This window comes from Misgurnus anguillicaudatus, chromosome 13, assembly GCF_027580225.2.
Source record: "Misgurnus anguillicaudatus chromosome 13, ASM2758022v2, whole genome shotgun sequence".
Classification (NCBI taxonomy): Eukaryota; Metazoa; Chordata; class Actinopteri; order Cypriniformes; family Cobitidae; genus Misgurnus; species Misgurnus anguillicaudatus.
In genome coordinates this window covers 22,946,984-22,967,834 of record NC_073349.2, presented here as the reverse complement: position 1 = coordinate 22,967,834, position 20,851 = coordinate 22,946,984, and the positions used below count along the sequence as shown (strand labels likewise).

At 34.9% G+C, this 20,851-nt stretch overlaps 3 protein-coding genes and 1 non-coding gene across 5 annotated transcripts; 1 reads left to right on the top strand and 3 right to left on the bottom strand.

The window, feature by feature from the left end:
- Nucleotides 1-383: 383 nt before the first annotated feature.
- Nucleotides 384-2,156, bottom strand: rps12 (ribosomal protein S12). Its single transcript, XM_055188504.2, has 6 exons — nucleotides 2,054-2,156; nucleotides 1,879-1,925; nucleotides 1,380-1,496; nucleotides 1,084-1,186; nucleotides 769-870; nucleotides 384-477 (listed from the first exon to the last, which is right to left on the bottom strand). The coding sequence occupies exons 2-6, from the start codon at nucleotides 1,890-1,892 to the stop codon at nucleotides 415-417; spliced, it is 399 nt and encodes a 132-aa protein (XP_055044479.1). The 5' UTR covers nucleotides 1,893-1,925; nucleotides 2,054-2,156; the 3' UTR covers nucleotides 384-414.
- LOC129431558 (small nucleolar RNA SNORD100) lies at nucleotides 1,251-1,334 on the bottom strand. Its single transcript, XR_008639882.1, has one exon. It is a non-coding gene; the product is annotated as a small nucleolar RNA SNORD100 (small nucleolar RNA).
- A 1,692-nt stretch (nucleotides 2,157-3,848) lies between the features above and the next one.
- On the top strand, nucleotides 3,849-5,886 carry LOC129430893 (SH3 domain-binding glutamic acid-rich-like protein 3). Its single transcript, XM_055188506.2, has 3 exons — nucleotides 3,849-4,005; nucleotides 4,345-4,512; nucleotides 5,718-5,886. The coding sequence occupies exons 1-3, from the start codon at nucleotides 3,961-3,963 to the stop codon at nucleotides 5,778-5,780; spliced, it is 276 nt and encodes a 91-aa protein (XP_055044481.1). The 5' UTR covers nucleotides 3,849-3,960; the 3' UTR covers nucleotides 5,781-5,886.
- Nucleotides 5,887-6,869: 983 nt separating this feature from the next.
- sh3bgrl2 (SH3 domain binding glutamate-rich protein like 2) lies at nucleotides 6,870-18,514 on the bottom strand. 2 transcript variants are annotated; one of them, XM_073875421.1, is made up of 4 exons: nucleotides 18,327-18,514; nucleotides 13,302-13,487; nucleotides 10,948-11,019; nucleotides 6,870-9,312 (listed from the first exon to the last, which is right to left on the bottom strand). In XM_073875421.1, exons 1-4 carry the CDS (start codon nucleotides 18,369-18,371, stop codon nucleotides 9,289-9,291), a joined length of 327 nt encoding a protein of 108 aa, XP_073731522.1. In that variant the 5' UTR covers nucleotides 18,372-18,514; the 3' UTR covers nucleotides 6,870-9,288. The 2 variants fall into 2 exon arrangements, with proteins under 2 accessions (XP_073731522.1, XP_073731524.1); XM_073875423.1 differs by having other exon boundaries at nucleotides 6,870-9,303; nucleotides 10,945-11,019; nucleotides 18,327-18,512.
- Nucleotides 18,515-20,851: the final 2,337 nt, after the last annotated feature.

Below are 20,851 nucleotides of genomic sequence, written 5' to 3'. Positions count from 1 at the left end.
TTTTCAAAAATATTCTGAAGGTAGTAAAAAAGGTAGTAAAAAGTAGTAAATTTAACTTAAGTTTAACTGTCTATAAATAGGGAAACACTGAACTGTTTGGATCCCAAGGAATGAATGGGGCCAAGCTTTATGCCCACACATCCCCAAAACACTGTACAAAGATTAACTGCACGCACTGAAAAGTTAAATGCATGTATTAATTCATCCAAGTTGAGATAAGAGGAGCAAAATATTGAAAAACTGGTGTTTTCCCTTTAATAAGTGCACCACTTTAGTATCAATAGCCATAATGTGTCTGAATACAAGCGGTTTATACCAACACAAAAACCTGAACTTGTCAGGTACCTGTAGTTTTACGCTGCAATTAAACACAAGACAAAACATAGATTCCAAAACGATCTTTTATTTGGTGTTTTACTTCTTGGCTTTGAAGTACTCCTCAATGACGTCTTTAGCCTGGGACTCTTTGCCGTAGTCCTGAAGAAACAAAGAACAGGAGATTGAAATAATCCACTCAAAGCAGAAAAGAATTAAGTTAGTTGTTGCCCTTCTTGGGACCTCATGATCCAAAACAGGGTTATGAGGCTCGTGTTCAGGCTCTTAATCTTGCCAAGACATCAAAAAACAGACACAGGGCACAGAAAGCCAGCATCTGGACTCGACCTGGCTCAAACATTGTTTTGAAGAATCTTCAGAACAGATTTTATAATGTTTATAAATGAACACACAAATTAAAAACAGAATTTGGATACACATGCGGACACCCACCTTGATGACTACACAGCTACAGCCCACAACCTTACGGGGTTTGCCCTCTCTGTCGATCTTGCACAGACCAACCCACTCACCAAGCTTCTTGTTGTCATCAACCTACAAGTAGTAGACACAAAAATTAAGCATTGTACTGCAAATTAAAACTCACATGTCCAAATAAAAAGTTTCTTGGAGCTATTCGTAACACATTTTGCTTGAGGGTTTTTCCTTACAATTTATATAGTAATGAAGAATGCTGACATTTAATTTTCTGGTTAGTGGCATAATGGTTCACATAAAAGAGCTTTACATATAACCAATCATCCCTACCTTGATGAGGTTGATCTGATGCTCGGCACAAAGAGCCTCAACCAGCTTGACGTACATGGGTTCGTCACAGTTAGCTGCCAGGACACAAAGATGAGCCTGGCGCCTAAAAAATAAAGTGCGTGATGAGACTAAAAATATATGCAAGTGTCATGACTTTACATACATGTAGTATCTCAGACAGAAATAGGGTGACGATGGCATTTATCCTCAGAGACTTCAGAAGAGGGAGCCAGGTTATCATCATTGATACAGAAAAATTGTAAGTTACGATGGTTAAAGGATTAAACGCTTCTTACTTGTCGAGGGCCTTGGCGGCCTCGCGGATCCCGCGTGCCAGTCCGTCGTGGATGAGTGCGGTCTTCAGCACTTCTGGCAGGGCGGTGTTAACATCCATCACACCTCCAGCAGCAATGCTGTCAAGTTAGGACAAAACATGTTATCCGGGTGTAAAAGCAGGCAAGTAGACGTGCACGTGGTTAGAACACCCGGCGTTTCAGATAGTTTGTATCACTCATAATTGGAGTGAAGGGGATTCCGACTAAAGAATGTAAATTCATCATTGCCGAGGTAAGGAAAATAAGTAACCTACTACCGCTACGAAGTTACTTTATTTCAGTTTATACAAAATTGGAAGTAAATAAATAATTCGTCAATAAAATAAGTTATGTAGCTCAATTATATTTTTGGTGAAACATCCTTACAAAAACAGACCTTCAAAACCTTAACTTCAGAAATATTTTTGATACACAATGCAAGTGCGCTGCACAATAATGCAAAGATGACTCTCATGCTTACCCTTCCTCGGCCATTGTAGATTAAGGATGGATGAGCGGTTTCTAACTCTGAAATGAAGGCAAAACATGAACGATATATTAATATCCATGTCTTCGGATACATCTCTGACCATTTTAAAACCAGGATGGTTGATATTAAGACAGATTCTGTCAGGGATCGTAGACAGTCTTCCTACCTTCGCTCTGACTGTGGGTAAAGAGAACGTCATAACGTCGACAGCATTGTTTTAAGCAGAAAAGGACCCATAGGCGTCCGTCTCGCTGCCTGTATAAATGACTCGTTAATTCTAATTCTAGTCTTATTGATATAACGCTTGCTTGTAGATTTATTTTTGTATTGCTTTTGTTACATTTTTATTTAGAAGATGTTTTATCGAACAAAGTGTTAACACTTCTTTGATTATCGCTTTGTCTAAATCGAGGGTACAAAACTCGAATCCAACGCTAGGTGGTGCTGTCTGACGCGTTGTGTGATTTTGCTCGTCAGTCCAACAGAATTATTTGGACACAGATTATTGCATAAATTGCAAGATATTAATGCATGCACAAAAACAATTGAGGACTAGTTTAACATTTTTTTTTAGCATTTCTTAGTTGCTTTCTCACAGGTGAGTTAACAGATCTCCTATAGAACCGAAGAAGCAGGTAGTTATGAACTATAATGTGTTTCAAATCGATTTAAATTGTAAATTTCTGATCAAATTATGCAATGACTTTTAACAAAATCTTACAATAATTTTTTTCGGTTTCCCAGACAGGGTTTAGGTTAAGCCAGGTCTACACTGCAAAAAAAAAAAATGATTTTCAAGGAAAAAAAGTGTTTTATTTAAAAGTATTTTTGTCTTGTTTTCGGCAAAAATATCTAAAAATTCTTAAATTAAGATGCCTTTTCTTTATGAGCAATACGACCCAAGAAAATAAGTCTAGTTTTCAGACCAAAAATATCAAATTTAAGTGATTTTGTGCATAAAACAAGCAAAAAATCTGCTAATGGGTTAAGCAAAAAATCTTGAACATTTTTCTTAAACACTTTTTCATTCATGAAAAATTTGCTTAGCCCATTGGCAGATTTATTTTGCTTGTTTTATGCACAAAATCACTTAAATTTGATATTTTTGGTAAAAACTAGACTTATTTTCTTGGGTCGTTTTGCTCATCAGGGCAAGATGTTTTCAAATTAGGCAGCTCAAACATGCATTTTAGGATAAACCCTGTCCGGGAAACTGCCCCATTAATTTCCAATTCCTTGTAAGTACAGCAGAACTTTTAATTGTCCAATATTGTACTCCTTTTATTTTAATTGTAAAGTTTTGTTGTAGGCCTATATCATTGTTATTATTACACTGCAAAACATGACTTTCTTACTTATTATTTTGTCTTGTTTTCAGTAGAAACATCAAAAAAATCTTAAATCAAGATGCATTTTATTGATGAACAAAATATACAAATTAATTGAATTTGTGCTTAAAACAAGCAAAAATATCTGCCAATAGGGTGAGAAAAAAAAATCTAGAAATAAGTTTACTTTTCTCTTAAACGCTTAATTCAAGAAAGATTTTCTAACTCATTGGCAGATATTTTGCTTGTTTTAAGAACACATTCACTTAAATTGTATATTTTTGTCTAAAAACTAGACATATTTTCTATTTTGCTCATCAAGAAAATACATATTGAATACATCAAGAATTTTTAGATATTTCTACTGAAAACAAGACAAAAATACTAATTAAGAAAGTCATTTTTTGCAGTGGATCATTTTTAAACAATATGATTTTCAATAATAACTGCTAAAATTGCAAATCCAAAACATTTCACTGAAGTTTGTGATTTTGTACTATGACTTAACAGAAACCAACACGATTGCCCCAAGGCAAGCTTAGGCTTGCACCCTGATGCTTGTGAAGAGTCTGAGTGCTTATGGTAGACTGCCGAGAAGGTGGAGCCACTGCTAAACTATGTCAAAACTGGCTTACCTGGTCTTTGAGTTGGCAGTGTGCGGTTTTCTTACACATCCAGACAGCTTTTATAAACCCTAATCTACTTCATTCATCGGTTATAATCTCAACAAACTAGGATTTTAAAGATGACCATCACAATCTATTTCACCAGTGTTAGTGGCTCTAGAGAGGTGTGTGATTGGATTTTCTATTTATTTTTCATGCATTTACTTAAAACTGCACAATTTGAACATGCTTTGTGACAGGTCAGCTGTTTGTTTGGGTTTTTCTTGCTTTACGTATTGCACGGCACCACAGCTGTCCGTGGTGAAGTCATGATAAATAAGTAGCTTTATCTGGATTATGTAAAATTTGTGTAGGTATATCTATGCAGTAGAAAAAAATCTAAGACATGGAAGAACATTTATTAATCTTTTTTAAACCTGGTTGTCGCATATGTTAAAAAAATGGTATGTATACCTTATTTAATGCACATTATTAAAGGGTCACTTTTTAATCTCTTCCTCTAGGTGAAGCAACAGCAGACTCAGATTTTTGATTACCTGGATGCTAAGCAGATCAAGTACTTCACTGTCGACATTTCACAGAGTCCAGAAAACAAAGAGCAGATGAGAAAGAAAGTGGGAAACCCAACAGCGATGCCCCCTCAGGTCTTTAATGGAGACAAATATTGCGGGGTGAGTGTCATATAGGCCTACATTAATATATAAAAAAATAAATAAACTATAAAAATATATAAAATATTGAAAAAAGTCTAACATAGTTGTCTTATCTGTTTTAAATTTCATATCTGAGATGTTTTTCTGTTTTTTTCTGTTTATTACATTATTATAACAACTAATACTAATCTGGTTATACTTCTTAAAGCTTGTAAGGTTCAGGCTACACAGGTTACATAAAGTATACTAGAATGTATTAAAATATGTTTGTGCTAAATTAAACTGTAAAAGTTATACACTAAAATATAATAATTCAAAGTACACTTCCACTTTAGCAGTACTTTAGTGCACTTTAAAAAAGTATTCTTTTTTTGTACAAAATCAGTACATTTACTAAGTGTACTTAAATAAAGTGTATTTAAGCGCACTTTTTTCACCTGGATTCGATTTGTAATAAAGAAGTCCAGTGCACTGATTCAGTTTTGCAACAAGTGTTTTAGGCTGCTGGGTACTTAGCAAGTTAGACCAGTAGCTAGAACTGAATAACTTTTTGCAGTTTATGTTAACCCTATTCATTTTGTTGTACACACAACACTTGAAATGTAAACATTCATAAGCACAGCAGACCAGTTAGTCTTGTTAAGTTACAACAGTATTTAAACACACCCTTTAAGACACTCCCAATGACTCTCACTGCTGGTAATACTGGTTAATCTGTAGCTAATATTAACTTTATACCGCCCGTCAGTTTTTTAGATGTCTGACATTTCTTACTGTCCACACAGATACGCCTTAGAAGTATAACAATGAAATCTTTCATCGACTTAACGGTTTTCATATTAGGATGTCGTTTTCTATACCTTAAACCTTACATAAACCTATAGGCATTATTAAATCTAAAGCAATTCTTTGATTTGGCCAAGTCTGTTTTCACCATATTTGTAAAAAGTTTGGCCCTTATACATGTACACACACCTGCGCACACACACATTTAATGAACTAGTTACTTAGTGTGACCGTCTGCCGCCCCGAGAACATCCTGGAGTTCTTGCTTGATGCTCAGGAGAACAGACGGTCAACATAGCCCTGCATTTACATGCACTTTACTATTAATGACTGGAGGAAATACATTAAAAATGCTTATGCAATGCTTCCAAAATCATGTAAGGCATAAAAACCACTTAGCTATTTTCATTTTGTTTGATCTCTGTTCATATTTACAGGACTTTCAGAAGTTCTTCCAGGCAATTGAAGACGAGAAGCCAGAAGCGTTTTTCAAACTTTGAGTTTGAACCGGGACTCCTCATTTCTCAAATGCTTGTATTTTTAGGTGGAATGTAAAAAAACATATTGCTCAGCATTAAATTAATAAAGATTGTCTATTAAAGGGGACATACCATGAAAATCTGACTTTTTCCATGTTTAAGTGTTATAATTGGGTCACCAGTGCTTCTTTAAAACTAGAAAATGTGAAAAAGATCAACCCAGTAACTTAGTTTTGGTAAAAATTTCACTGCAAGCAAAAAAAAATAGGTCATTGATGTGGCTCCTCTTGTGATGTCAGAAGGGGATAATACCATCCCTTAATCCGCACTTTCCAACCACGGCACTGCCATTTAGTGCAGAGATAAACTGAGAGAAAAAAGAATTGACAGCACAATTGTTTTAATTTCAACAAACCACCATTATTGTGATCAGTGTTTGCATTTCATCAGCTCATGCATTTTAAAGGACACACCCAAAACCTCACATTTTTGCTCGCACCAACAAAGTGGCAATTTTAACATGCTATAATAAATTATCTGTATCTGGTATTTTTAGCTAGAACTTCACGTATGTACACCAAAGATTTATTTGACATCTTAAAAATGTCTTGTGAAATGTCCCCTTTAAACATCTATGCTAATGGAATGATAAATCTGGATCACAAGTCAAGAAATATTAATAAATATACATGTTCAGGCATGATTACATATCAAATCATTTGATTTTGAATTGGATGTTGGGTTGGTTGATAAATAATGCAGACTATTTGTTATTAAGCCACTAGGGTGCAGTAATGTCTCAAATTTAACACCTCAAGTCAACTACTTTACACACCCAACACCTTTAATTTCATGTCACAGATACAAATACATACTGTCCATGTTGTATGCCTTTTGTATTGTTCTGCATTCACCCTCTTTACTGTTATTAAAAGCATAAGCAACAAGCATCTATATCTATTTATAGACCAATAACATTTTCCCACAATCTCTAGGCCTCTTAAACTTGCTGGGAAGGAGACATTCAGCAAGTTAAATGACTTTATCCACTCCTAAAAATATATGAATGTAAAACACAATATCAGAAACATACAGAAAGAAGCACTTGAATATACTTTATCACAAATTAGATTTGTTTTATTTATACATTTACATTGTGAAATTGAACAACTTCATATGTACATCAATATACGCTGGTTAAAAAGGAATGTATGTGCTTGTGAACATAAACAAAGTGCTCATTTATGTAAAATCATTTCATAAGTGAGAGGGATTATTATAATGAATGGTAGAAAGACTGAAAAAAAAATGTTTATTTATAAACATAAAAAACTAACTTTTTGTGTAAACTTATTTTCTACAGTTGTGTGACTTTAATGTTGCTACTGTATATATGAAGTTGAGGCATTGGTGTGCTTGGTGCTACATGCTGAATGCTATCATAACCCTGAGAAGAAATCAAACACATTGACAAACAGAGGTTTAGATATTCCTCTTACAAAATATGAGTTCTTTGTATTTTTGTTTTAGAAAAGGAATAAAGGCTGGCAACAGTTTCAGAAATAAAAGCCGAAATCATAAAGCATAACAGGGTTACTATTATTGAATTAAAGCACTGAAAGTCAATTTAGGCAGAGAAAACACTGAGCTTGGATCAGTTATGCTGAGATATTAAGGATGCTATTTCCTGTTTTGAGCCCGAGTTTTGGCTTCCCATCTGAACTCCTTCATTTTTAAATAATGTCAAAGTTTGATGAATGGACAACGCTAAACTTTCCCTAGATTTCCTTATCTATTTGAGCTCCTTGACAAGAACGTCACTTTCACAACAACCCACACACACACAACAACAACAACACGGCTTGTGATACACACATACATACAACTTTGCATAGCCTACACTGCAAAAAATGATTTTCAAGAAAAAAAATCTTAGTATTTTTGTCTTGTTTTCAGAAAATGTTTATCTAAAAATTCTTAAATTAAGATGCTTTTTCTTGATGAGCACAACGACCCAAGAAAATAAGTCTAGTTTTTAGATCAAAAATATCAAATTTAAGTGATTTGTGCATAAAACAAGCAAAAAAAATCTGCCAATGGGGTAAGCAAATTTTTCTTGAATTTTTCTTGAATTTAGTGTTTAAGAAAAATTTTCACATTTTTTTGCTTGTTTTATGCACAAAATCACTTAAATTTGATTTTTTGATCCAAAACTAGACCCATTTTCCCGGGTCGTCCTGCCCATCAAGAAACAGCATCCCAATTCAACAATTTCTAGATACTTGTACTGAAAACAAGACAAAAATACCAAGAATTTTTTTCTTGAAAATATTTTTTTTGCAGTGTTCTGATTCTTTCTGTGCAAGTTACAACAGTGCATGTCTTAATATCAGCTACATATAGGATATAAGTCCATCAATATCACACTTACACTGCAAAAAATGCCTTTCTTACTTAGTATTTTTGTCTTGTTTTCAGTAAAAATATCCAAAAATTCCCAAACCAAGATGCTTTTTCTTGATGAGCAAAACGACCCAAGAAAATAAGTCTAGTTTTTAGATCAAAAATATCAAATTTAAGTGATTTGTGCATAAAACAAGCAAAAAAATCTGCCAATGGGGTAAGCAAATTTTTCTTGAATTTTTCATGAATTTAGTGTTTAAGAAAAATTTTCACATTTTTTTGCTTGTTTTATGCACAAAATCACTTAAATTTGTAAATTAATATTTTTGTCTTGTTTTCAGTAAAAATATCCAAAAATTCCCAAACCAAGATGCACCTTCCTGATGAGCAAAATGACCCAGAAAAATAAGTCTAGCTTTTAGACAAAAATATAAACTTTAAGTAAATTAGTGCCCAAAACAAACAAAAAAAATCTCCCAATGGAATAATACACATTTTCTTGAAATAAGTTTACTTTTTTCATAAACACTTAATTCAAGAAAATTTTTCTTATTCCATTGGCAGATTTTTTTTGCACGTTTTAAGCACAAATTCGCTTAAAGTTGATATTTTTTGTCTAAAAACTAGAACCATTCTAGGTCATTTTGCTCATCAAGAAAACACATCCCAATCCAAGAACTTCCAGACACTTCCACTGAAAACAAGGCAAAAATACTAAGTAAGAAAGTAATTTTTGCAGTGTAGATCCTTTCCAAGCATCATCTACAAATGCTCTTTACGAAATGACTATGAATGCTCATGCACACAGACACAGAAACATACAGTATAAGTTCACGTTCATCATTGTATCGTGTTATGAATTGTGCATCAGGCCTTTCATGCAACACAATTATGACAAATAAAACAGAAACACATAAATAATTCACTAGGAAACATTTGTAACCCTGCATATGTGTGCGTGTGTTTGTAAGAGTAAACGTTTCTTAGGAATAGCTGGGCCGGGGGGGCAGCATGTGTTTGGCAAAAGCATTTCAGGCAGTGAGGGCTCCAGACCAGAGGAAGAGCAGATCACAGGAGACGAGGCGATACCACAGTATTTCAATAGGTAAAATATAATTTACCCAATCTAGGATTCATAGTCCTTTACAGAGAAAAGAAATTCATTGGGTTACACTTTAGTCCTCCTTTCACAAATTAGGAAAAATTGAAATTGAAACTGCTCAGTTATGAAACTGTATTACTTCATATTGGTGGACTTTATTCTTAAAGGGATAGTTCACCTAAAAATGAAAATTTTGTGAAAAATGATGTTCTAAACCTGTATGAGTTTCTTTTTTCTGAAGAACACAAAAGAAGATATTTTAATAAATGATGGTAAATTCCACTGTATTTGTTTTTCCTACTATGGAAGTTAATGGTTACAATCAGCTGTGTGTTTACCATCATTTATCAAAATATCTTTTTGTGTTCATCAGAAAAAAACTCATACAGGTTTAGAACAACATGAGGATGAGAAAATGATGACAGGATTTTTATTTTTGGATGAACCATCCCTTTAAGCGACAAATAATACAATTTATGCAGTAACACTTTCAATAAGGTTGTATTTGTAAATCCTGAATTCAAAGTTGTAATTAAACAACGAACTAATATGAACAATTGTACCGGCATAAATAAACATTGATAAATGCTGAAAAACTACATTGCTTATGGTAAGTTCACATTAGCACATACATTTACTAATGTTAACAAATCAACATGATCTCACGGAAAGTCGTGCCATAGTCACAAAAATTGTGTCCAATCAATTTGTGTTCATGGCTCGAAATTCAGCTTTTTTGTGTGACTTGCACAAATTTCTATAAAAAGTTTTTCATGTCCGTGGCACGACTTTCTTTTTCGTGACATTTTATGTATTGTTTTCTCTCTTTTTTCTATTTTTAAATCATTGTCGCTTGGGGTTGGGGTAAGATTTGGGGTTTGGGTAGGATGTAGTTTTATGTATTGGTTTCTACATGTTTTTTTTCCGCTTTTAAAACTATTCTCACCTGGAGTTGGGGTTAGATTTGGGGTTTGGGTTAGGATATCTAAAAATATAACAGAAAGTGATTCTAACCCCAACCCCAAGTGAAAATAGGAAAAAATTATGAGAAAACAATACTTAAAATGACACAAAGTCGTGCCACAGACACAAAAAACCATCCATAGAAGTAGTCACAAAAAAGACATTCGTGCTCAAGGCACGAAAGGAAGCTGAATTTGTGCCATGGACACTAATAAATTAATCAAAATTTTTGTGACTATAACACGACTCTCCATGAGATCAGTCTGTAACAAACACAACCTTATTGTAAGTGTTACCAGCTCTTAAAGGGGTAGTTCACCCAAAAATGACAATTCTGTCATCATTTACTCACTCTCATGTGGTTACAAACCTGTATAAATGTCTTTGTTCTGATGAACATAAAGGAAGGTATTTTGTGGAATGTTTGTAACCAAACCGATCAGGAGCCCCATTGACTTCCATAGTAGGAAAAATAATACTATGGAAGTCATTGGGGCTTCTGATCGGTTTGGTTACAAATATTCCTCAAAATATCTTCCTTCATGTTCATCAGAACAAAGACATTTATACAGGTTTGTAACAAATGATGACTTGTCATTTTTGGGTGAACTACCCCTTTAAGCCAATGTATACATGTGCTATCTAAAATAAAACAAAACTTTGTTTGCAGAGTCACATATAAAAAAAAGTTGTTTGAGGTGGAAATCAGCTATTTACAGATGGCGGTGTGCTCAGTCGAAGAAATGAGAGCACTGTGTTGGTTTCTTTAGACTGGAAGAAATCTTCATAGTCCTGCAAAACAACAGGGACATCTCATTTTTATTTATTTACAGTATATAGCAGATTCCTACACTTGTCAAATGTGCCTTGCTTTTAATAAGTGTCAGACATTTTTACACATTGTGAAAGAAGAAGATTTGCATTTTGTATTCCTATTTGGCTAAGAGGGATACTGGGGGTGGGGTTTTCAGGATTATTGTTAGATTATTAGATTAGATGGACACTCAGTACAATCCAACCATTACTGCCAGGAGTCATTCACAAGCAAAAAACAGCGACGACTGCTTCCATTACAGTTTAAGGACATAATGGATGGTGTATGTCTAACTCAACAGGCATTTAAATGGGGGGTAATGTAATAGATACAATAAACAATGTATTAATAATAGCGCTGTCAAAAGATTAACCACGATTAATCACATACAAAATAAAAGTTTGTGTTTACATAACATATGTGTGTGTACTGTGTATAATTATTATTTATATATAAAAACACACACAATCATGTCTATATTTAAGAAAAATTGGTTAAATTTATATATAAAATATTTATATGTTACACATGTAAACACAAACTTTTATTTTGGATGCGATTAATCGCGATTAATCTTTTGACAACAATCATGTCTATATTTAAGAAAAAATTGTTATATTTATATATAAAATATTTATATGTTACACATATGTTATGTAAACACAAACTTTTATTTTGGATGCGATTAATCGCGATTAATCTTTTGACAACAATCATGTCTATATTTAAGAAAAATTGGTTATATTTATATTAGTCCTGCACAATTAATCGCATCGCAATCGCGATGTCAGCCTGTGCGATTATATGACAGCAAAATGTTGCAATTATATTAAATAAATAAATGTGTGGACTTGTTAACACAAACTTTCTGATAACAGTTTGATGATTTTCCTTGCTGTTTAAAAAAAAAAAGAAAAACTAACAAAAAAGGCAGCGCACGTGTGTGGTGTGCGTCGTCACTTATACCAGAGCGAAGATGGATGCAGAGGAGGTTGACAGTGATCTGGTAGCTAAAAAAAAACTCTAGGTCTGTTGTATGGCGGTTTTTTGGATTTAGGATTACTGACACTGAGCAGTTGCTACATCACGTGGCAATACGAAAACATTTCTAGTTTTACAAATACACATTTTAGCTAAACTGTGTGTGGATTTTCCTTAAAACCCATCAAGTTGACTCATGATACCATTTAGTATTATTAATCGCAATCGCACATCGCAATATTAGCATCAATAACCGCAATGGGAAAAATTACCCAAATCGTGCAGCCCTAATTTATATATAAAATATTTATATGTTACACATATGTTATGTAAACACAAACCTTTATTTTGGATGCGATTAATCGCGATTAATCTTTTGACAGCCCTCATTAATTATAAATTATTTATTATAAAACTATAACAATAAACATTCTTGTTAAAATGCCCAGTGGTAGAGTATTGAGTTAGCATTGCAAAAGGTCATGGGTTTAATTAAGATAAACAAATCAACTGCAATGCATTATGGGAGTCATAAATTTGTTTTTAATATGTTGGCACCCAGCATGCATTGCGGCAGGTCTGTTTGTTGATTGTCACCATTGTTAAGTTTCCTATGCTGATTCAGCGGTTTAAAAACGTTTAACTTTTAATCTAAAATACTTAAAAGTGCAATAAACTCAACACTTTATGTTAAGATAACGTAAAACAAATCTAACAGATCCTTTTTAACAGTGAAGAGCTCATCTAAAGTATATTATTAAGGGACTTTACAGTTTTTATTTACTTAAAATGTGTAAGTGTGCTACACTAAATTAATAATCATTTGTTGGTACAGCATAATGTTACTATTTTACTTTACTTTTTGTTTCAAATACAATCGATTTGCATGCCTTTAATGTTAGCTTCATGGAATTTACAGTGCAAGTATCAACCCACAACCTGCTGCGCTCTTAAGTTGAAACATCTCATACCATACGTGTTTCATCTAATCCAGTGTAGACGGATTGGCCAGACAGAGAGCTTTTAGTCGATTGATTAACTGTCTGAGAGATACTTCAGAGGATGTATTAAACCCCAAAGAGATTTTACCAAACCACTAAATACCATATAAACTGTGGTATATTGATGAAGTTAACAATAAATGTACTTCTGATCAAGAACAATTACATGTTTTTCAATTAGATTGTAAGACTATTAATGACAAATGCCGCACCCCTCTCGTGTGACCTAATTACGCTATGGATTAGTTGCTAAACAAACAAATTTATTGCATACTTACACCACAGTAGTCGTCTCCGTTAAATATCTGAGGTGGCAGAGGATTGCCCTTTTCAGGTCGCTTCTCTTCAGGAATGTTCTGGTACATCCACAGCCTCCGATCCTCAAGCATGGTGATATCGACCTCTTCGAAATTGATCCGGTTGGATTCCAAAAAGCCCACGATGGCCTGCTGACGCTTCTTCACCTGAGAAATCACACATAAAGTTGTTTGATGAAACTCTGCAAGATTTATTAAAAAGATTTACAGTAGTACTCACAAATATGAATTCAAAATGCATGTGCAAATATATTTATGTGTGTAAACATTATACATTTGATCGTTGAATCTTTCTCAGGCTCTGGTAGGCTATCTTTCATGATGTGGGTCGACTCTAAAGTTGTTGTTTTTTTTTGACAATGTCCTAATACAGTTATTACCAGTGTTGGGGGTAACGCGTTACAAGTAACACACATTAAGTAATAATATGACTTTTCTGAAGTGACGAGTAAAGTAACGCATTACTTTATAAATGTACACATTAATATTTGAGTTACTTTTTTAAGGCAACACTAAAGAGTTTTTGCTCTTTGCTCCCCCTACAGGTTGGAAATGGAATTGTCCATTACCACTGTCGTAAATAATTTAGACTATACTGCAGCAAAGCTGGCTCTGATTGGATTGTAACTTGCCGTAAAGCAAGTTTTTGTTGTTTTCACTCAAACTACAGGACCCCAACACGACGGTTGGAAACTTCTTTAGTGCGGTTTTGATGGATAGAGGGCTGCAAAGCGAATGTGAAAGAGCCGTTCACCCTGTTTCGAGTGGATGAACGACTGAAACTTTTTTGGAAACGTTATTTTAAGGTAAATAAACTCTTTGGTGTTGCTTTAAAAAAGTAATGCGAGTTACTTTTCAGTTTAATTAATTAAATAAATAAAAAATATACTGAATTAAACTGAACATATTAACGTAAAATTATGCACTCTGTGCGCCTGAGCGGGAACAGTTTGAGTCAGAAACGGAGATGGCAGGGCAGAGCTTGACATTTTTGCAATCATAAAAACACCTGGAAGGCCTATCTAAAAGAGATCAAGTCTCAGCCAAGTAAGAAAAAGTAACGCAAAAGTAACGCAAGCATTACTTTCCATGAAAAGTAACTAAGTAACCCAATTAGTTACTTTTTTGGGGAGTAACTAAATATTGTAATGCATTACTTTTAAAAGTAACTTTCCCCAACACTGGTTATTACAATACTAATACTATTCGTAAATATGTGTTCATGTCTCTACTAAGAGCGCATAGACGGCAGGCACTGAAATTCTGTGTTTCCTATTAGATTGATATATTTTATTCAAATTCACATTAGCCAGACGTGGGAGGAGAATACTGATCTTCAAAGTGGGATTTAGACACACCTTAAAAATGTCAAATATTTCCCCTTAACCCATATCACCATAAGCACTGACTGTCTTTGTGCAGTATTTATAAATACTTTCCCATCATAAATTGATTCAATTCAAGTTAAGAAACTAACATAATATTTGTTTTACTAGACAAAGTTTCCTTAGCTAAAGGAAAAACAACACAATGTTTAAGTCAACAGTGCATGTATACAAACATTTTAAGTAATGGATTTAATCCATTAGCTAGTGTATATGCACACATTGTCATTAAACATGACCTATGACACATAAATATGAGAAGCATATCTCTCTCTCTCTCTCTCTCTCTCTCTCTCTCTCTCTCTCTCTCTCTCTCCGCCGACTTTGCAGACTATTGTATACTGTATGTTGCTAAGTGCTGTCTGCAGAGCTTTTCAGATGACTTCTGTCACTGTGGTGAATATAAACACACATAAAGTAGACACACCTGTGCGATGTGTGATTATAAGACAATAAAAATAAACGTAGAGCACTTCTCCATTAAACATTAAGTTCTGGCTATGCCTTAAAAGCGCTATAAAACTCCTGTCCAGATAAACAGAGGACGCCACAATAGTTGTTTTTAGTGTTCTGTTGATCCCTGTACAGCTTCACAATGCAGCTATTGTTTCTTTCTGGAAACAAAAGACTGAGTGCTGACATTCTCTGTCTATACGATTCATTTTAGGAACTCCTTTAAATGTCTGGTTCAACTCGGTAGACAGGATAATTTAAGAAAAAAAAGATTAAATATTTCTGTAGATGATGCTTTAGCTTCAAGAACTTACTGGCAGATTACTCTGTCAATGTGATAATGTCTGCCAATCATGTTCGCTCCACAAACTGACCTAACTGGGTCAAACGGATGGAGAAGTGGAAATGGATGGACTAATACAATTTATTCCTCGAGCACTTTCACAAATCTGCATTGCTGTAAACCAGCATTACAATAAATACATATAAGTTTAGGATGTTATTATATAACAGGCAGTATAGACATATACAGTGCCCTCCTTAAGTATGGACAATAAAGGCAAAATTACTCTGTTTGAAAGAAATGTCTAAAAAATGTCTAAAAAAAGGAAAATTATTAAAACATGTGGATGTAAGATTCACCTAACACATCAAATCTTCCCAATACAAATTTCTTCAATGTTCACTCCTCAACCTGTCACATTGCTTCATCCTGACCTTTACTGACTAAAAATCTCACTGTGTTCTCTTTCTGTCATGCATGTATAAGCATTAAACAGTGGGAGGTTAATGAGTGGAAAATGTTAGTCAGGAGTAAAACCCTTATAATCCCACTTTGATTTATTCTTCTGTATAGGTTCATGTGAATCTGAGTACATTTGTAAGTATTAGTTTGATCCTAAAATCTGCTTTGTCACTGGCACACAGCACAGATTATAGATCTCGTTCTTTAAAAAAAGTGGCTTTTTTCGAACAACCCTCACTTAACACATACAAACATCCTCTGGACATATACATAACATTCGAACTTACAAGCATGTCTGTAAACTCAGACACACAAACATGTTGGCATATGTGCTTTACGGGGACAATAGATGCAATGCATTTTATACTGTACAAACTGTATATTATATATCAGGGCTCCAGACTGCCACCATGTGCAGTCACACATGTGCAACCAGTAAATTTGACCTTTAATATTTTGTGATGTGACACTGAATTTGAAACAGCACATTGTACTTTGTGCATCTATCATCAAAGTATTTATTAGTAATAAAGTGGAAATTAGTAGAAATTTGAATATTTGGTTAGCATGTTGATTTATGGTGTGTGCCCCTAAATTTTCTGGTTGTGCACCTTAAAGGGATACTTCACCGATTTAGCATTCAGCTTTGTATCTGTAGAAACCCGGCAGTATTACTGAATGACCATGTTTCCCTCCATCATTTCCCCCTGAGAGGAGAGATATCTGCATTTTGGTTCTGCAAAAAAGTCCTCCGATGATGCAAAAATCGTCATATTACATCATCGGAGGACTTTTTTGCAGAACCAAAATGCAGATATCTCTCCTCTCAGGGGGAAATGAGGGAGGGAAACATGGTCATTCAGTAATACTGCCGGGTTTCTACAGATACAAAGCTAAATGCTAAATCGGTGAAGTATCCCTTTAAATTTTCAGTTGGGGGCCACTGTGCTCCTAGTGAAAAAGGTAAGTCTGGAGCCCTGTATATGTATATTATATATCCCCTAACCCCAACCGTCACAAAAACCTGTTGGCAGTCTTATGAAAAAGGAACATGAAAAAGGAACATTTAGTATGTTTTTAAGCAGTTCAGTTGAGGACACTTCCTGTGCTTTTATTGCATAATAAACACATCATTATTATACACTATTCACTGTTCCCGAAAATCAAGTATACCAACCACAAACACACTGTCAGACCAACTAACATAAACCTGTTTTACTGTAATATTACGCAACTGGCACATTTCATTTTTCATTTCAATGATCATCCACATAAGGAGGTAATTGTGGAGTCTGCTTATATTACAGAAGTGTGTGTGTGTTCAAAGTTTTAAAAATAGCCATTTTAGGACAACCAAGTCTGGGTTTTGTAGAAATAAGGAGATATCGGTTCGCAAATCTGTGCGTTACTAATTTAAACCATTACTTCATTCTTTAACTACAGTGCAAAACAGGGAAAATAGCTGCAGCTTTATCTCCATATCAGAACTGTAAAACTGAATGAGTCACTATCCAAACACAGACATTTTATCTACCAAAGACTCAGACTGAATTAAACACAAAGAAGACACACAGAAGAGACAATAAATACAAACTGTCCCTTCTTCTGCCCGCCGCCTTTTCAAAAAGTCTGTGATCTTCTCATGTAAAGATCTAAAAATCAATGTCAACTGAACTGTCTGTTAAAAAGCTGAAAGACAGTCCTTGCAATATATCTGATTTAAATGGATCCGGACATTTCTCTTGCTTCCCCTGGGTGCTGCATATCCCAGAGCTGATGTGCTGGCCCGTGATCTTGGCGTTGGGGTTGGCAGGAGGTTTGTTTGTACAGTAAACATGCACTTTGTTCGGCTTTAAGACTGTTTGACGTGCACCGAGGTTAATTTGATCAAGTACAAGACAAATCACATCTAATAATCATCAGGAAACAGTATTTGACAAAGAACAATGGTGAATATTTAGATAGACTGAGCTTTTATCTGAATGGCTTGGGTTATGTCACTAAATACATTTTAGATCTATGTTCTGCATGGTCTTGTTTCAGTTCAGTTTACTGGCTTTACCACACAATACATCATAAACAATACATAAAAAGAGGAAAAGAAACAAACATAGATCTATGTATGTCCCTAAATCACTTACATTTTAAATCACTTTAACAGTAATGTCAATTCATCTCAACAATTATTGCCATAACACACATAAACATATCTATCTATCTATCTATCTATCTATCTATCTATCTATCTATCTATCTATCTATCTATCTATCTATCTATCTATCTATCTATCTATCTATCTATCTATCTATCTATCTACTAACTGTCAATGTTTGGCTTTGATTTTACAAGCAACTCTGTTATGCGTTGTTGTTGTTATAATAATGATAATCCCTTTTACTCACCGCGACAGAGCCGGATGAGGAGGCGATATAGACTCTGATGACCATCCTAATCCTACTTGCCTTTTGGGTAAGGCTGAAGGCTGGGAAATGTTTCGCTCTCCCTTTCTACAGAGTTCTTCGGACCTGCGGTGACGCCAACGTCACGATCTGAAATGAAAGTGGGCGCGCGCTCCCCGTGTGCGATAATAAAAGCGCGCTCGCTCCATCAGTGCACTTCACTGCTCACTCAAGGCCCGGGTATACTTTTTTTCCGCGTCCGCGTCCGCGCAGCTTTCCGAGTATAGTCCCCGCGGCTACACGCGGATGGCCGCGTTCGACACTATACGCAATACAAATGATTTCTTATTCAAATTATTAGTCTAACCGGCTGTCAGGGCAGCACTGATTTTGAGACATTTACAGTACATTAAAACATTCGGATAGGTGAAGAAAAGTAACTGATCCACCATTGCAAACACAGTTTAGAATAAACAACAAGACAACAAAGAACAGGAATCAAACAAACATGCTCCAGAGCTTTCTGTTCTTGGAAGAAGTAAAAGTTAAAGAAGAAAAACGATAGTATGTGTGCAAATGCTGTCTATTTCCTTTGTATAATTGTTTATAGTGGAGGGCCCTGTTTAAAGATTTTCACGCGCATGCGCTGTTGTACACGGACTGTGCGCGCACTGTCCGCGCGGTCTCAAATTTTGGGCTGCACGCGGACGGTCCGCGTGGCCGGCCGCGGACCCTCCTGATGACGAAAATGACGTCATGCGGACGGCGCGCGTACGCGGACGTCCCTAGTATACTTTCGGCTTCACTCTAGTCGGGAGCGCGAGAATCTTTAAGCTCAGAGACTTGAATCATGGGAAATGTAGTTTTCGTGGATCATTTTAACTAAGACTACTCAGTCTGTTTTTACAAAACTGTGTTTGTGCAGCAAAATGTATTTTTAAAGCAAAGTTAATATTTACTTAAGTGTAAATTGTAAAAAATTAACCTTTTAATGAAAATGTAAAGGCTTTTCGTTGGTTTTGAAGTTGACACAGTGGCTATGTTCTCAATAAAGTTTGTTAAACTTCTCTAACTTTGTAAATAAACATGTTTGAATCTATATAAACATTTAACCTACTTAGTTTCATATCATATGCAAAGCTTAAACATATAGATATTTTACTAAACCCTATATACTGAAACCTGTTACACATTAAATAGTATACTGTTTATGTCAAAGACAAAATTGTAACATTTTTGCCACATGTGGTGATGATCAATTAAATTAATAAACATAGGGGAGAGTGGGGCAAAGTGACCCAGTGGGTAAAGTTGACCCACCCCTTGTATCTAGGCAACCATACGGATTTGTAGCCATGTGACCACATATTATAAAACATATCATGCCAAGACATAACAATTTTTATTTATTTCATTTTATGCATTTGGCATAAAAAATAAGTTACGTTTAAAGGTGCCATAGAATAAAAAACTGTATTTACCTAGGCATAGATAAATAATAAGAGCACATGGTAATGACATATCGTGAGCCTCAAACGCGCTTGTTTCCTCATTTTTATGTAAACCTTGTGCACGCAAAAGAATGCTGGAGACAGGCCAATCTTAACATAACACCAACTGTGATGTCACAGTTGAGATGTACGCCCCAACATTAAATTACACAATAAATTAATAACAAAGTTGTTAAAATGCTAAAGACAAAGTTGTGACTGCTGAGTTAGCGCTACATGCTAATTAATGGCATATGATTTAGGCTGAAGTTCTACTATTGACATTACAGTTATGTTTTGCAGGTCCATACTGTAAAAAAACCCCACAAACTTACCACTCAGAAACATCCATTAACAATCTCCAAACAATTAGTTGTTCCTCAAAATCTGTATTTTCGTCTGATACAGACTCAAACATGCAAGGTCTGTTTACTAATGTGAGCTACTGGCATGAGCCACAGAGCAATCAGAGCAGAGCAGAGCGCAACATTATTATTCATGACCCTTCCAAATAGGGCAAAATAGACAATTTCATTCAATGGCAAATCCTAGGGTTGTAAACGGACTTGTAAAACGTTTCTGGATAATTTTTGCACTTAATAAAGTCACACACCTTCTATGTAAATATCAAAGAACAATTTAACATATTATTTCAATGGATTCTTTGGCACCTTTAAAATTACATTTAGGAAAATGTGAATTTTTAAACTATGTTCAGGTTTAAACAAAAAAAAGTCAGTGGGTCAGTTTACCCCTTCACATGGATAAACTTACCCCTCAGCTGGGGCAAGTTTAGCCACAAGAGCACTTTTTTTAAGAAGCCACCTTTTCAAAGCCCTTTGTTATTTGATGTTTTTGTTTCACTTCTGTCTCAGTTTTTCATGCAGAGAAGGCAACATACAGTGGATATAAAAAGTCTACACACCCCTGTCTAAACTGCATGTCTCCGTGACCTATAAAATGAAACCAAGATGAATCACTTTGGAACCTGTTCCAACCCAACTCCCCACCTCAAACCTATATACTAAAGTAATTAAC

Bases quoted from the DNA above. Each gene is read 5' to 3' on its own strand.
- rps12 (XM_055188504.2), bottom strand. The intron at 1,187-1,379 runs GTAAGAAGCGTT...TTTATTTTTTAG, and splicing joins GCCGCCAAGGCCCTCGACAA to GCGCCAGGCTCATCTTTGTG. The intron at 478-768 runs GTGGGTGTCCGC...TTGTTTCTTCAG, and splicing joins GTAGCTGTGTAGTCATCAAG to GACTACGGCAAAGAGTCCCA.
- LOC129430893 (XM_055188506.2), top strand. From the start codon at position 3,961: ATGACCATCACAATCTATTTCACCAGTGTTAGTGGCTCTAGAGAG. The intron at 4,006-4,344 runs GTGTGTGATTGG...CTCTTCCTCTAG, and splicing joins GTGTTAGTGGCTCTAGAGAG to GTGAAGCAACAGCAGACTCA. The intron at 4,513-5,717 runs GTGAGTGTCATA...TCATATTTACAG, and splicing joins ATGGAGACAAATATTGCGGG to GACTTTCAGAAGTTCTTCCA.
- sh3bgrl2 (XM_073875421.1), bottom strand. From the start codon at position 18,371: ATGGTCATCAGAGTCTATATCGCCTCCTCATCCGGCTCTGTCGCG. The intron at 13,488-18,326 runs GTGAGTAAAAGG...GTGATTTCTCAG, and splicing joins CCTCATCCGGCTCTGTCGCG to GTGAAGAAGCGTCAGCAGGC. The intron at 11,020-13,301 runs GTAAGTATGCAA...GTTGTTTTGCAG, and splicing joins ACGGAGACGACTACTGTGGT to GACTATGAAGATTTCTTCCA.